Source organism: Myotis nattereri, assembly GCF_964212035.1.
Source record: "Myotis nattereri genome assembly, chromosome: 6".
Classification (NCBI taxonomy): domain Eukaryota; kingdom Metazoa; phylum Chordata; class Mammalia; order Chiroptera; family Vespertilionidae; genus Myotis; species Myotis nattereri.
This window is the reverse complement of record NC_138081.1, coordinates 40,354,814-40,371,794: the sequence shown is the minus strand read 5'-3', so window position 1 is coordinate 40,371,794 and position 16,981 is coordinate 40,354,814. Positions and strand designations below refer to the sequence as shown.

Genomic DNA, 16,981 nt, shown 5'->3' with positions numbered 1-16,981 from the left:
TTCTGATAATCAGAAAAGAGCCCACGTTGTGCTAAAATACCTTCTGACTTACATATTTTATCGTCTCTGCCTCCTATTTAATTCTGGTACTGGCACAAAAATTGGTTTTCAGGTTTTGGGATCTGACAACCACATGCTTCTTCTTGTAGTCACTATACTTACTCCAGGGCTTTGATTTCATGAGCTCATAGAAGTTAATAGGCACTAGTTCTGGAACCCTTCAGTTCTGATTGTTAAGGGGGAACAGCTTTCCTACACTGTAGTAGACATTGTACAGCATATCATATTGTTAACGGTTAAAAAAAATTTTAAAAACCTCTGCATTTTTGTTAACTAATAGTAATTTAATTTTTTCAACTCATCTTTTTAAACAATGGTTAATTTTGATCTTAGATAAATTATTGCAGTCAAACCATGTGTCCCTGTCCATTTTACAAAGTGCTTAGCAGAAGGAGAAGAAAATTTAGAAGGGCTGGGGGTTTATGGTATTTCTGCTTTATGTTCGTTCTTACTTGCAGAGATTTTATTATTTACTAGGGGCCCGGTGCACGAAATTCGTGCACTGGGGGTGTGTGTGTGTGTGTGTGTGTGTGTGTGTGTGTGGAGAGTGTCCCTCAGCCCAGCCTGGCGGCTCTCACATACTGGGAGCCCTCAGGCGTTGACCCCCATCACCCTCCTATCGCCTGATCGGCCCCTTGCCCAGGCCTGAAGCCTGGGTCAGAGGCGTCAGGCTTGGACAGGGGACCCCCATCTCCCCCCGATCACTGGCTCTGGCCCCCGCCCAGGCCTGAGGCCTCTGTCCCAGGAATCATGCCTGGGCAGGGGACCCCCATCTCCCTCTGATCGCTTGCTCCACCCCCCGCCCAAGCCTGACGCCTCTGACCCAGGCTTCAGGCCTGGGCAAGGGGACCATCATATCCCCCCAATCCCCGGCTCCGCCCCCCACCCAGGCCTGATGCCTTGGCCAGAGGAGTTGACCCTCATCACCCTCCGATCACCAATCACCGGATTGGCCCCTTGACCAGGCCTGAGGCCTCCGGCAGAGGTGTCAGGCCTGGGCAGGGGACCCCCAGCTCCCCGCGGTTGTAGGCTCCGCCCCTGCCCAGGCCTAACGCCTCTGGCCTAGGCGTCCGGCCCGGGCAGCGGGGACCTGCAGTGGCAGCGGGGGGCGCCGCGATCGTGGGCTTCGCTTTAGGCCCAGGCAAGGGACCCCTAGCTCCTGGGACTGCCAGCTTCGACCATGCCCAGCTCCCATTGCTGGCTCCACCCCTACTTCCTGCTATCACTGGCCAGGGCGGCAAAGGCGCCTGATTCTCTGATCATGGCTGGGGGGCAGGGCAAACGCGGCCCCAGGGCCGCCTTTGCCCTGCCCCCCAGCTCTTAGCTCCCCCCTGGGTTTCAGATCACTGTCAGTGGCAGGGGGCTTCTTCCTGCTTTCCCTTTTGCCTCCCTGCATTGTGCCTACATATGCAAATTAGCCGCCATCTTGTTGGCAGTTAACTGCCAATCTTAGTTGGCAGTTGACTGCCAATCTTAGTTGGCAGTTAATTTGCATATAGCCCTGATTAGCCAATGAAAATGGTATCGCCGTACGCCAATTACCATTTTTCTCTTTTATTAGTGTAGATTTTTCTAATGTCCTAAAAAATGTAGTTACTGTGGTATTGCAGATGCTCTTTTCTGGCAGCTACCCATTTACCACCCATGAAACTTAGTTTAAATGGCACAGATTTGTATAGTGAGAAAAACTATGGTAACTTTATGTTTATCTTTTTCTAAAATCCTCTGCATTGAAAACTTGGTCTCAACTATAAGAAGAAAGCATCATGTTCCTGGATATAAGTGAATGAAATTAAAGTTATGTTTTCAACACATTAATTTTTTTGCAGTCATTTTTATTGTTAAAAGTATTACAGATGTCTCCTCTTTCCGCCATTGACCCCTCCCAGCCCCCACCTAGGCCTTCACCATGGTTTATACACATATACAACAAATTGAAGTTTTAAAAACTTTTTAGTGATCCTCAAATTAGATAATAATCAAGACTAAGACATTTCAAAATGGACACATAATAAAGTAAAATAGCCAGATCAATATTAAAACATTATTATGTATAAAGTTAAAATTTTGGTACTGGCATATAAATAGACATATTATCAGTGACCTGACACAGAAATACGTATATAAGACAATCAAAATTTAACAGAAGGATTAATAAATGAAAAGGCTGGGATAATTGGTTGATCATTTGGGGGAGAAAAACCTTCCCTCCAAATCTTCACTCACTTCAAATTATATACTGAAGCTCCAGCTATATTAAGGAAATTTAAGTTAAAATAAATTTAAGCCAACATAAATTAAAAAATGTGAAAGTGGTTATTTATTGTACTGTTGGCTGGTAGGACTTTTCATATTAATACAGCAGAAGAAATTACAAACAAAAGGAAAAATATTGACAGAATTGACTATGTAAAAATTTTGAAATCGTGAGATGTCAGGAAACAGCATAATATTGAGAGCAAAGTATATTATGGAAAGTGTTCCTAGAAATATAACTGGAGAAATTAAAGTTGAGGAACTTGTTTCTAGTCAATCATAGTGTCAAATTTCAACACAAGTATGTTGAACTTAATGGCTTATTCTTATTTCATTTAGGAATATAGCATAGCTGTTAAAATGCTATTTATGAAGGAAACCTTTGCAGAATTCTAAAATTATGGATTTTTCTTTTTTGTTTTTATTTTCTACATTGAGTATGCATTAGTATTATGATTAGAGGAATAAATCAATTCTTGAAAAATCTATGTTTGAATTAGGAAAACGTGACTTGGGGAGCAATTTGATTTATCATCCTAGCACTTGAGAAGTAATCCTATCTATATAGGCAGTCCTCGGGTTACGTCGGACTTGACACATCGTTTTGTGGTTACGTTGCCATCTCCCATTTAGTGTTTATAAAAAAAAAAAGTTCCATCATTTTGACATATGTACATATGTGCTTTATGATTTTATTATTTATTAACCACAAGTAAAGGCCAGGAGTTGTTATCTTTCTTTCAAATTTTTTTTACTGTTTCACTTCATTACTGCTGTGTATGTTCTTCATGTGAGTGACATAGGTGCTTATGTAGGTGGGTTCCGACTTACGGTGAAAATCACGTTACGTCATGCTGTAGGAACATCTCCAATGTAACCCGAGGACCTACTGTACTAATAAAAGGGTAATATGCTAATTAGACCAGATATCCATCTGGACATCCTTCTCGACAAAGCCACTGTAGCGGGGGCTAAGGCCAAGGTAGTTATGGGCGATCAGGCTGGTATGGGGGTCAGTTAGGGGCGACCAGGTCGGCAGGGGAGAGCAGTTAGGGGTGATCAGGCAAGCAGGTAGGTGAGTGGTTAAGAGCCAGCAGTCCCGGATTGCCAGAGTGATGTCCAAGATTGGAGAGGGTGCAGGCCAGGCTGAGGGACCCCGCCCCTCCTGTGCACGAATTTCATGGACCAGGCCTCTAGTATAAAATAAAAGGCTAATATGCAAATTGACCAAATGGCAGAACATCCAGTCACTATGATGTCCACTGGCCACCAGGGGGCAGAAACTCAATGCAGGAGCTGCCGCCTCGTGGTCAGTGCACTCCCACAGGGGGAGCACCGTTCAGTCAGAAGCTGGCCTCATAGCTGGCAAGCACAGCAGTGGTGGTGGCAGTGCTAAGGATGTCTGACTGTCAGCTCAGGCCCGCTCCCCATAGGGAGAGCGGGCCTGAGCTGGCAGTCGGACATCTGCCAAAGGTTCCCGGATTGCAAGAGGGTGCAGGCTGGGCTGAGAAACCCTACCCCCCACCCTCTGAGTGCACGAATTTCATGCACCGGGCCTGTAGTAGATAAGAAGAATCACTGTTCAGATATGTGTACACAGTTATATCTAACATTAAGAAATCATGGGCCTTTTGTTTATTTCTAGTAATTAATTCTGTAGACTTTTGCACATAGACTTGACTTCAAAGATTGTTCTGAATGATTTGCTGTAAATTACACTTGTTATTTTGCTCCTTTTCTGTCTTCAAACTTTAAAGAGATTGATATTTTAAATGGATAGCTGTAATTTCTGGAATGTTTATTTCATTTACTGGTCTATTTACTTGGAAAATTGAGTAAATATGTTTACTCCTTTTTCCCTCCAAATTAAATCCATTTAGCAGGGCATTTGAAATGAAGGAGTATTTAGAAATAGTTTCCATCTGGAACCTGTACAATAAAGAAATCCTCCATTTTTGTTTTATTCCTAAACCTAATTGTTTTACTAACATGTAACTTTTTCATTAAATTCACCAAATATATATTGATCATCTACTAAGTGCCAGTTACCACTGTTCTTAAGCTAATCAAAGAGCAAAACAGACAGAAATCCTACCCACATAGAGCTTATTATAGTGTAGTGGGGAATATAGGAAATAATTAGTGAACATAATAAGCATATTAATTTAAAGCATCAGGTGATAAGTGATGGACAAAGAACAGTAATAAAGCTACATAAAGAGGGATTAGGAGTTATGGATGGTGGTGGTAGGGAATCGGTTGCAGTTTTCATTCGGCTGACTAGGTTAGGTCTTGTTGACAGACACGTGAAGAAAGACTTGAAGTGGTAGGTCAAGGAATTAGACATATGTGTATCCTAGTCAGATGGAATAGCCAGTGCAAACATACTAAATTAGGAAATAGATATAGAGGAGAACCAAGATGGCTGCATAGGTTAACGCCGGAGTTTGCTGCCTTGAACAACTACTTCAAAAGTGAAACTAAAAGACGGAACGGACATCACCCAGAACCACAGGAACGCTGGCTGAGTGGAAGTCCTACAACTAGGAGGAAAGAGAAACGCCCAGAGGAGGCGCAGTGCTGAAGTCAAATTGATGAATACCAAGAACCTACAACCAAGATTACTTTATCCAGCAAAGCTATCATTCAGAATTGAAGGTCAGATAAAGAGCTTCACAGATAAGGAAAAGCTAAAGGAGTTCATCACCACCAAACCAGGATTATATGAAATGCCGAAAGGTATCCTTTAAGAAGAGGAAGAGGAAGAAAAAGGTAAAGATACAAATTATGAACAACAAATATGCATCTATCAACAAGTGAATCTAAGAATCAAGTGAATAAATAATCTGATGAACAGAATGAACTGGTGATTATAATAGAATCAGGGACATAGAAAGGGAATGGACTGACTATTCTTGGGGGGAAAGGGGAGTGGGAGATGCGGGAAGAGACTGGACAAAAATCGTGCACCTATGGATGAGGACAGTGGGTCGGGAGTGAGGGCGGAGGGTGGGGTGGGAACTGGGAGGAGGGGAGTTATGGGGGGAAAAAAGAGGAACAAATGTAATAATCTGAACAATAAAGATTTAATTAAAAAAGTAAAAATAAAAATAAAATAAAATAACAATAATTTGATTTCTATTACTGTATTTACCAATAATGCTTAAGCAACTATAACATTAAAATTAGCTAATCAAAATAAAAAAAAAAACCATACTAAATTAGGAGCATACCTGATGTGTTGGAAGAATGGGGAAGATTGGAGTGGCTAAAGCAGAGCAAATAAGGGGTAGGGGGAGTAGTAGGTGAGGTCAGAGAGGTGATGGGATACAAGATTATGCAGGGCCTTGGTAGACTGGTGTATAAGGAATTTGGTGTTATTCTGAATGAAATGAAGAGTGGTTTACTTTTGAGCAGAGAAGTAAGTGTTGCAAGGCAACCAGTTACATTGACTACAGTCTTCCTAGAGGAGGTGACATTTTAACTGGCCCTGGATATGAAAGAATTTTCCAAGTAGAGATAGAGATTTGCTTTGGCAGGCTTAATTTAAGAATATTTTTCATCACTGTACCTATGAAAATAAATGTGCTTTTTAAAACGAAGCTCCTATATGCTGCTTGATTTAAGGTTAAACTATTGTAATGTCGTAGAACGAACTTATTTCTTTGTGACCTCTTATGTCTGTAATCATGCTCATTTAGAAAATTGATGTTCTAGTCTAATAAAATTTAAGGAGTTCCTATAATCCAAGAGACATTTCTTTCCTCTTTTACTCAAATCCAATTAGTCTACTAACAGTTTCTTTGGAAAGTGAATAGTTGCCATTTGCCTTTCTGCTATAAAACTATAAATTAAATTGAACCATCTTGGGTATCATATTAACTAAAATTCATTTATATACATTTTTATTTTAAAGGCTCTACACTCAGTTGTAAGAAACATGTATATGACAGAATTTCTGTCCTTAAGGTACTTTCGATCTGGTAAGGGAAACACATTATGCAAATTGTATAGTAAAATAAAATGTGAATTTACTAAGTAGGAGTCCTATAACATTGTTCTGTCTACTTTTGTAGAAATTATTCAATCTGGTCAGACCTTCAAATTTAGCCCCCTCAAATTGAACTTTAACTATTGAATCATACTTGTATTTCTTTTTCTAACTCACTGTATCAAGTTTGAATTACCAACTTATTACCTGAAAATTCTATATACTGGACTCTCTGTAGGTCATATATTTCATTTGCACCAGTTTGTAATTTGGTTGAGAGCAAGATTGTGGCTAGTACCTTCTTCTCACTTAGGATACAGTCATATGTTGATAGTCAGTAGTTAATTGGTAGTGAAGCATAACAGGCTAGTGTGCAATATAATTTTAACTGTAAATATATTGCACTTAATGTTATGTTTCTTAATGGAAAGTTTTACTTGAGAAGTTGACTGTAAAGTAACTTTTTGAGAGGATAATCTTTTTTTTCAGTTGACTCTCAATGAAAATGAACTTTAGGTAAAGATTTAGTAAAAACTATTTAAGAGAGCAGTAATATTTTTTTCTCTTTAGCTGAGGGAAGTATTTTTGCTTAGAAAATACTTTACCAACTCTGATTTTCCAAATGATCTTTACAAAATATTCAGTTAAAAAATTCCAATACACAATCAAGTGCTTGATCATCATTAAAATAATAGTTTTGATATTATAATTACCACCAACAATCCTTTTTTATATGTGAACAATGTTAAATATTTTAATAAAATTTGACATTTTTAGAATTTTATTAAATTTTGGAGGGAATTAAACTATGTTTTTGTAACACTGTCAGTGTTTGTGATATGTCATCACATTTTCTTTTTTGATATATTTTTATTGATTTCAGAGAGGAAGGGAACGGGAGAGAGAGATAGAAACATCAGTGATGAGAGAGATTCATCAATTGGCTGCCTCCTGCACGCCCCCCCCCCCCCCCCCCCCCCAGGGATCAAGCCCGCAACCTGGGCATATGCCCTCGACTGGAATCAAACCCAGGACCTTTTAGCCCACAGGCCGATGCTCCATCCACTGGGCCAAACCAGTTAGGGCTCATCACTTATTTTCTTACAGAAATGTCATTGATTCTTAGTTTTTCTCAAATGTCATTGAGAGGGATGTCTGACTTTCTGTTTAGGATAAGATTATTTGCATTATTGTTTGGCAAGACAGTTGATGTCTGTGCTTTTATGTGATGCCTGTTCTAAATCACTTTGGAGCCAAAGTACTGGAGGATGTCTTTTACCAGGCCATTTCTGTGCGTAAGGAAAGATGTGTCAGGCCTTATTAGAAACTTATTGAATCACTGTATAACCAACTTAAGCCTAAATATACTAATTCATAGTTGTTAAAGTTTATCTTAGATATTCATAGATGTTGAAATAGATTATTGTGTAGAACTTATATATTAACAGCAGGAGAGATAATCCTAATATATAAAAAGCTAGGGGCTGTCACGAACGAAACAACTGGACAGATGACCGAACAGCAGGCTGCGTGGGGTGACCAGGCCGGCAGGGGAGACAGTTTGGGGGGACCAGGCTAGCAGGGGGGAATTTGGGGGCAACCAGGCTGGTGGGGGGGGCAGTGAGGGGTGACCAGGTCGGCGGGGGTGGGGGGCAGTTGAGGGCGACCAGTCTGGCGGGGGGGCAGTAAGGTGGGACCAGGCCAGCTGAGAGGGCAGTAAGGGGCACCCAGGCTGGCAGATGGTGGTAGTTAGGGGCAGCCAGGCTGACATCAAGGGCAGTGAGGGACGACCAGGCTGGAAAGGGGGAGCAGTAAGGGCAACCAGGCCTGTGGTTGGGGCAATGAGGTGTGACCAGGCCGGCAGGGGGGGCAGTGAGGGGCGATCAGGCTGGCAGGCAGGTGAGCAGTTAGGAACCATCAGTCTAGGATTTTGAGAGGGATGTCTGACTGCCTGTTTAGGTCCAATCCCTGGCATCAGGCCTAAACCGGCAGTTGGACATCCCCCGAGGGCTCCCAGATTGGAGAGGGGCAGGCTGGGCTGAGGGGACCCCCCCCCCCCACCCCCACGCGCACACACACGAATTTCATGCACCGGGCCTCTAGGCTATCTTATATAATAAAAGCCTAACGTGTTAAGTATCCGTTTGTTTGACTGTTTGACCAGTCTCTATGACATGCACTGACCACCAGGGGGCCGATGCTGCAACCAGTAAGTTAGCTTGCTGCTGGGGTCCGGCGCTGGGGTCCGGCATATGGGACTGGGCGAGTCAGGCCGGACACGCCCTGGAGCTCTCCTATGGTCTCTTCCTGGTTCCAGTTATGCACCAGTGGGGTCCTTCAGCCTGGCCTGTGCCCTCTCGCAATCCAGGATCCCTCAGGGAATGTGCGCAGGCCATACCAGGGGACCTCACTGGGGCACGATTGCGTGTACCAGGCCTCTAGTTAGAATATAAAATGATTGATACAGTAAAAGAACATAAGGATAATGTAATTATTTCTTGAAATATTATTGTAAAATATTCTTTAAATCTCACCAGTCCCCAAGATTTTTTTTTTTTTTTGCTTTCAAATACACAAATACTTAAAATATACAAACATTTATTGTATGTGGATAAAAAAATACTGGTATTCTGTACGCTCTAATTGAGATATTTGTGTCTCATCAATAATTGCTAGGCTCTAAATCTAGTTTAAATAGCATTTTTTATATATACTTAATTATCTTTGGGACTAAACTCAAGTGAGAAACTGTAGTACTTACTATCCATCTAGTCTAGTGCTTACTAGATGGCACTTACAGTTAGAAATAAAGCTTTATATTAAAAATATGTAGGTAAATAATGTGCCTGCTGATCAGTCAGCATATGTTTATTAACGTATTCTTTGTTCATAATTATCAGTATAGAAGATAAGTACAGTCATAATTTAGTTGGAAGAGAACATTTTGTGCTGCAGTGAAGTAAATTTCAGTTATATTTGAAAGATAGTTAAAATGGATTAGTTGAAAAAAGAGCAAATAGGTTTTAGAGAAGGAGTCACTCATACAGTTGTTTGTCAAGATCACCATTTTAATTTTAAAAAATAATGCAGTGAATTATTCTTCTGTCTTCATTTGTAGTTTTTAAAAGCATCACTTGGCGTGTCAGGATTAGTGTGGTTAGGAATTGCTAAATGATAAAATCTAAAAATTACTGGATCCAGTTTAACTGCTTTTGTAAGAAAACCTATCTCATAGAGACCTTTAAAGAAATAATATCATATAAAATGAGACTAAAACTGAATAAAGAAGCCTGAATTTAAATTCTAGCTTCATATTTGTGACTTTAGACATGCCATTTAAATGAATTTGATACTTTGTAAAATGAGGATAAAAGTGCCTAACTTAATGAATTTCAGGTGACACAATATGTTTTTATTATGACTGTTTTGGAGACTTTTAACTAGGAGCCATATACATTAGAAAGCATTGTTATTATCAACATATGAGAAATTAGAATATGTGAATTCTTAAAAGGTAATAATTAAAAAAAATAATTTCTGATTTATAAATATTTTCCTCCTTTTTCTTGGTAGCGGATACTTTGTTTTCAAGGAGGCTGAATGGGAAATACAGGCTTGAGCGACTTGTTCCAACTGCAGTATATCAGCACATGAAAATGCATAAACGAATTCTTGGACATTTGTCGTCTGTGTACTGTGTAACTTTTGATAGAACTGGCAGACGGATATTTACTGTAAGTAATTTTAAAAATATCTTAATTCATATGTAAAATTGAAGAAACATTTCATATAGTTGAACCTCAGATAAAACCTTTATTTTTCCTTTTAATAAAAAACTGGAAATTTGGGTAATTTAGCTTATTCACAGAAGATTTTACTTAAGACTAGACTTTATCCAAGTTTGGAAAATTCCTAAAAGACATGTTATGTCACAGTCACAGCTATATTAAAGTCCTGCATCATGGATAAGTGTAATTCCCAGCATTATTTCAAATATATAGTTTAAAATTTTGGAAAATGTCAAATAATAACTTTAATTTTAAACCCAAGGACATTTCCAAAGTATGTTAAGCGTATTAGAGGAGACTGCTAAATATGTCTTTTTATATTACTTGTAGAAAACAGCTAGTCTATGGGAAATTTCCCTTTAAAATTGTGGTAGAAAAAATTCTGAGCATATTTAACATGCTTTGTTTATTACTTTTTCTCCTTAATACCTCACTCTTTAACGTGTATGATGTTGTATTCAAAGAGGCTCTTTGGGTTCATTTTTTATTCTTTTAACTTGTTGAATGGAGAAAAGCACTGGTTTTCAGTTTTAGGTGAGAAAATTATTTTGGGGGGAATTTCAATTTATTTTTGGACATCTTAACTATTACATCTACTAAGGGTAATACTTTTCATATTAAAAATACTTGTACTTAACAATCAAATTACTCACAAAGTTCTTAATTTCTTTTGAAATAAGAAAACAGCAAATGGAAGTTAAAATGGAAATTCCTGTCTCTGTCTTTGAAGCAAGCAGCTGTGAATTTTACACAGTTGGGACAGTTATAGATTTCCTCTTTTAAGTAAACATGCTTATAAACTGAGATTTATTTATATCTAGTTCTCCTGTACTTGTATATCCAGTCATCGGTAAACCAGTAGGATGTGAGAGAGATTTTTATACATATCTTTTCCCTGATTCTAATTCTTTCCAGGTAGTTGTAGGTCATTTTCTACCTTAATATTCCCCCCTGTTACCTTTTTTTTTTTTTTAATTTCCATTCTCTAGGAAGCAGCATAAAAGTGAAAATTTTTAAATTTTCTAACCAAGGTTATTTTCACTGTGAAGAATAGGTATATCTGTTTGCTAAAGTTTCTGACATCTGCAACAATAATTACATACAGCTTTTTCAAATTTATTATACTAATATTTAAATTTAGTTTTCAAAACAAAATGAATAATTTATTTCTAACATTTAAAAGAATTCTTTCAAAAATAGTAGTCTGTAATAATGAGAAAAAAGCATTACATTGTGTTTGTACTTCATTTTGGTGATTAAAAAGTTATGCCATTACATTGAGATTAAAAAAATAAATAATTCCTTAGTCTTTGTGTGTAAAGTACCTTGTGGGAATTCTTTTTTAAAGATTTGAATTAGGTCAATAATCTAGAAATTATTTTAGGGAAGTGGAGTGCAATAATAATGCTTTTATACTCTCATAAGTTTAGTTAGAGCGGTAGGTACAGAGTTGGAAGACTCCCCCACTCTGAATCAGTGGTTAGAAAACTACTGTGAGTAAAGTCTAACCACCTGTTTTTGGAAATAAAATTTTATTCAATTATAGACATGCTTAGTTGTTTATGTATTATCTATGGTTGCTTTTGCAATAGCACAGTTAAGTAGTTATGACTACAAAGCCTAAGATAATTACTATCTGGCTCTGTATAGAAAAAAAATTGCAGCTCCTATTCTAAATGTGTAATTCCTACTTTTAAGATCATTTGATTTGGGGAACAGGAACGATATGTGAAGAGGAAACTGTTTTCAGTTATTTTCCTTTGTTGAAGATATAAATCAGGGGTCCTCAAACTTTTTAAACAGGGGGCCAGTTCACTGTCCCTTAGACCACTGGAGGGCTGGACTATAGTTTAAAAAAAAAACTATGAACAAATTCTTATGCACACTGCACATATCTTATTTTGAATTAAAAAAAACAAAACAGGAACAAATACAATATTTGTATTTGCATGTGGCCCGTGGGCTGTAGTTTGAGAACCCCTGATATAAATGAAGGGAGAAAATTATCACTATTATTTTATATGGTCTCAACAAGAGTCTAAAAATGTTGATGTTTTACATATGTGATACAATTTATTAACACATTGTTTGCGGGTAGTTTTTATCGTGCGCTAACAGGTGGCGCGGGCCATTTTTGCTAGTTTTTTGTGCAAATGGCAACATTCAGTAAAATTACGATAACTTTAGTTTTACATATTTTTTTCAATTAAACTTTTTGTGATTTGCTATAAAATGTATACTGAATTATTTTTCTTAGAATCGCACTGAATGCGTGGCGAGGCAGAGAATTGTGTGAAGGGATGACTCTACACAGTTGAATAGATTACCGTTATACCTGGAAGTACATACATAATTCACCATTGTATGTATTACAGACCCAAATTTTGTCCTTTGGAATTCATATATCTGCATGTTAGCATCCCTTTAGAGTAATAAAAAAGTATAAAAATAAACGTATTTATACGTTACCCGCATTCTACCTCTAGTCTATAAAAAACGTATTAATACGTGCCCCACGCTCTACTACCAGTCAATGTAAAACGTATAAATACGTTTCCCGCATACAATGTGTTAATTGTGCCCAAATCCGTCTCATTTGTAATTTTTTATTGGTGATTTGCAGTTACAGATTCCAAAATGTTTCCTTGTGAATAGAAATGCAAAAATATGAGAGTCTATTATTTAAAATTTTCTTGTATTCTAATGATTAACCCCTCATTTGGCAGGTAGGGTAAATATGTGTTCACTGTTCATAACTATAAAGTGGGATGGCTGCTGGGTGTGTGTTTCCTCATTCCACTGGGAACACGCTAGCCACTGACTAATGCTTTGAAAAGTGAGAGGATAAGGCTTTTGGACAGTAGAGCATGACTGATAGTAGATCATAGTATTCTCTCAGGAATAAGCCATTCACTCAAAATACCGTCTTTCATTCCAGTGAGGGGTCACACTTGTTATTTATTGGAATAGCAATTCAATAGTAGACTAGCCAGTATTTCCTATTTATGTCTTATGTGTCTTAAGACTTTGTACATTTACTACAAAGGTTTTTGTGCAGATGTATTTGAAAGCTTTTGCCAAGGGACTAATTCTCTTGAGTTTTTTCTGAGTAGGAACAGCTAGAGGCAGTTTAGATAGCAGTGTGGTTAAGAGCCTCAGCTTGGCATTAAGGGACTACTCTTGCCGAAACCGGTTTGGCTCGGTGGATAGAGCGTCGGCCTGCGGACTGAGGGGTCCCGGGTTCGATTCCGGTCAAGGGCATGTACCTAGGTTGCGGGCGCATCCCCAGTGGGAGATGTGCAGGAGGCAGCTGGTCGATGTTTCTCTCTCGTCGATGTTTCTAACTCTCTATCTCTCTCTCTTCCTCTCTGTAAAAATCAATAAAATATATTAAAAAAAAAAAAAAGGGACTACTCTTAGTTCAACTCATAACTTTACCACTTCCTTGCAGTTTAGTTAAGCATGGACAGATGATCTCACCCCTCTAATCACCAGTATCTCATCTCAAAAAAAGTGGGAGGGGGAAAAAAAAATGGGAGGGGAAATAAGTAATAGGAGTTTTGTGGGATTACATGAAATAATGTATATAATTAGTATAGAACAAGATGTACAGTAAACAGTCATTAAGTTTTACCTGCTGGTCTTAATTTCATAGATTTAAATAAATTTTATTTTTTTATCCATGTAAGAATTTTATTTATAAACTAGAGGCCTAGTGCACGAAATTTGTGCACTCGGGGAGAGGTGGTCCTCTCGCAGTCTGGGAGCCCTTGGGGGATGTCCGACTGCCGCTGCGCTCGCCAGCTGTGAGCCCGGCTCTGGCTGAGCAATGCTCCCCCTGTGGGAGCACACTGACCACCAGGGGGCAGCTTCTGAGTTGAGTGTCTGCCCCTTGGTGGTCAGTGCATGTCATAGCAGCTGGTGTGCCGCCATTCAGTCGATTTGCATATTAGCCTTTTATTATATAGGATGTTATACAAGATTTAAACTGAAATCATTGTAATTGATAAGTGAAATTCTGTATTAGGAAGTTTTGCCATTATTTTATACCAGAATATTTAATAATAGATGTTTCCCAGTAAAAAATGAGAAGAACCCAGGGAGGGCGCTAGCATAATTACCAAGTAGTACTTGATCTCTAATTCTCTCTCTCTTAGTTTTTAAATTATTTTTACTTGGTTTCAGAATCATTGCCTTAAACAATATTTACCTAAGAAAAGTAGAATTAACAAATTCTCTCAGGAGTAAGCCATTCACTCAAAATACAAAAGTACGTTGAGGACCATATAAAAAGATCATCCGCCCTCTCCTTCCCTTTTAGAAACAAAATGTATCTCTCTTTTCAAAATAAGGAAAAAGAGCATAAAATATTAACATAAAGGCAATAAGTTATGATAAGGAGTATGAAATTATGCATTTTTTTTATTGTCTAAAGTTTTACATATGTCTCCCTTTTCCCAAATTGACCCTACCCACCACTCCTCCCTCTTCCCCCCCTCCCTACCCCCCCAAGGTTATGCATTCTTTTAACACACTTCAGTCTTTAGGATCCAGACACTGTTCTGAAACACTTAGGATATAGCAATGAAAGTCATAGTATCTTCTAGAGAGTTCACAGATTTTCAACAGACAATATTGATATAATGTAAAAAGAGACTGCTCAAGATACAGAGGAGATAGGTAACTAATCCAGTTTATAGTAGAGACTAGAGGCCCTATGCATGAAATTCACGCCAGAGTAGGCATTCCTTCCCCCAGCTTCCAGCACCAGCTTCCCTCTGGCACCCGGGATCCAGGCTTTCCTTGCAGCCCAGCTTCGTCTGGAAGGTCATCCAGAAGGACGTCTGGTTAATTAGCATATTACACTTTTATTATTATAGGTGGTAAGAGAAACTTACTAGAGAAGGGACACTTCAGCTGAGTTGAGCTAGACATTGCAGACTTGGGAAAGACATTTATAAACTTTGGGAGAATGTAATGTGCAATTGTGAATTATTGGATATGGCAAAGAATAAATATGGGTCATCGTCAAACGAGCTAGAGATAGTGGTGAGGGACAAAATCCTCAACATCCTTTTGGGTATATGAAAGATTGGGTTTCTTGCTTGAAGTCAATGGAGAGAAAATGACAAATTTAGACAAAAGAATGAGTAGAAATTCTTTTAATGACACCCTGGGCATTAAAGAGGATGGATTGAAACTAAATATATACAGAGGAATTGGTTCTAGCAGTGATCCATGAAAGAAATCATTAGGGCTTGAACAGAGCCACAATGAAAGTAGGGATGGAATTAACAGATTAAAGCTAGAATCTGTAGAATTTAAGAAATTCATTTGAATGTAGGGAGGCTTTAAGAGAGAACAGTATAGAATGACGTATTTTTAACTTGTGTGACTGGTTACAAAGTTTAGTCACTATCTGTGATGGTAGGGATTTAAATGGAGAAGTTTGTGAGGTTGGACATGTGGAATTTGAGATATTCATGTGGCTAGCTAAATAGAAAAGTTCAAAAGGCTGTGGGAGCTCAGGAGAGAGAGCTAGGCTAGAAGATTCAGCTTGGGAATCATTGAATAAGGAAATTGACTATATTACCTCATAAGTATGTAATGGAAGAAGGCTGAAACTTCACCCTTTAAAGCAGACCAAAGACAAGGAGAGGCATCAGTAACAGGCTGAGAAAGCGCTGCCTAAGAGGGCAGAGAAAAATAAAAAAGAAGTGGTATTTTAAAAGCCAATGGATTTCCATTTCATGAAAGATCGAAATCTAAAGTGAAATTAGAACTGAAAGACATCTTTTGGATTTGACAAGGCAATTAATGCCCTTAGCAAAAAAAAAAAAAAAAAAAAAAAAAATTAGTATTAGGGATAGGAGTGAGATTGCAATGCACTGAGGAGGGGTGTTAGGAATTGAAAAGCTGAAGAGACTTGATATAGACTTATACTCCAAAAAGTTTGACAGTTGACAAAGAAAGGCTGTTTTCTGAATGTGGAGTACCACCACTGAACTTCATACTTATATTGTATTTTCTACTATGTTGCAAAAATTTTTTAGATGTCTATTAAATTAAGAGTTTCTTAATAGGAAAGACTTTTTCTTGAACCTTATTAGATCTATAGTGCCTTACAGAGTATCTGGTGCATACAGTGGGCATAACAAATGAATGAATCAACCATTCAATTAGGAAAAAAAAAAAGAATAGTAGACTGATAGAGGAGATAAGTGCGAATGTCTATAGGACAGATTTCCTTCTGTGGCTCAGTTACACTGGTCTATTTTTGTACTAGAAACTTGCAAAACCCATTAATGACTTACAGACTTTTTGTATGAGCTATTTCCTTTGCCTGGAATTGCCTGCTTCAAAATATTTCTTTGTCTTATTCCTGTATTAGCTGTTCTCTGTTCAGATGCCACTTTCTTAGAGATTCTTCCCTGCTTACCTTCCTGCCCCTACTCCACCAGTATCTATCTCATTCCTGTATTTTTCCTATAATATCATTCTCTGAAATTTTTATTTTTATAACGTTTTTCTTGTATCTTTTACTGAGTTCTGTGAGGACAGAGACCTTGATTATTTTATTACCATTGGCTAAAATAGAAATGCATGAGTGATTCTGCTTTAAATAGGTAAATGAATTAGTGAAAGAGAAAGGGAAACCGCTTTACAATAGAATGCCAACTAATAATTTAGAAAAAATGATGGTTTAGCAGCCATCATAGTACTGGTTGATTCATTTGTGTGTCATCAATGAAGGCTAACACTGGTAGAGGATCTTAGTTTGAAGATCTTGGCATAATTTTGCAGTGTTTCCACACGATATTATTTAATTAAGTATACTAATCAATTAAAAGGGGGAAAACTGCAACTTTTCAGGGTAGAAACCTTG

General features: G+C 38.2%; 1 protein-coding gene across 1 annotated transcript in view; it reads left to right on the top strand.

Annotated features, from left to right (window-relative positions):
• The window catches only part of PHIP (PHIP subunit of CUL4-Ring ligase complex), a 157,415-nt gene that overhangs the window by 38,596 nt on the left and 101,838 nt on the right, over nucleotides 1-16,981 (top strand). Inside the window, exon 7 of the mRNA XM_081095074.1 lies at nucleotides 9,881-10,041. Within this exon, the coding sequence (XP_080951200.1) occupies nucleotides 9,881-10,041 (161 nt within the window). The remainder of the gene's footprint in view (nucleotides 1-9,880; nucleotides 10,042-16,981) is intronic.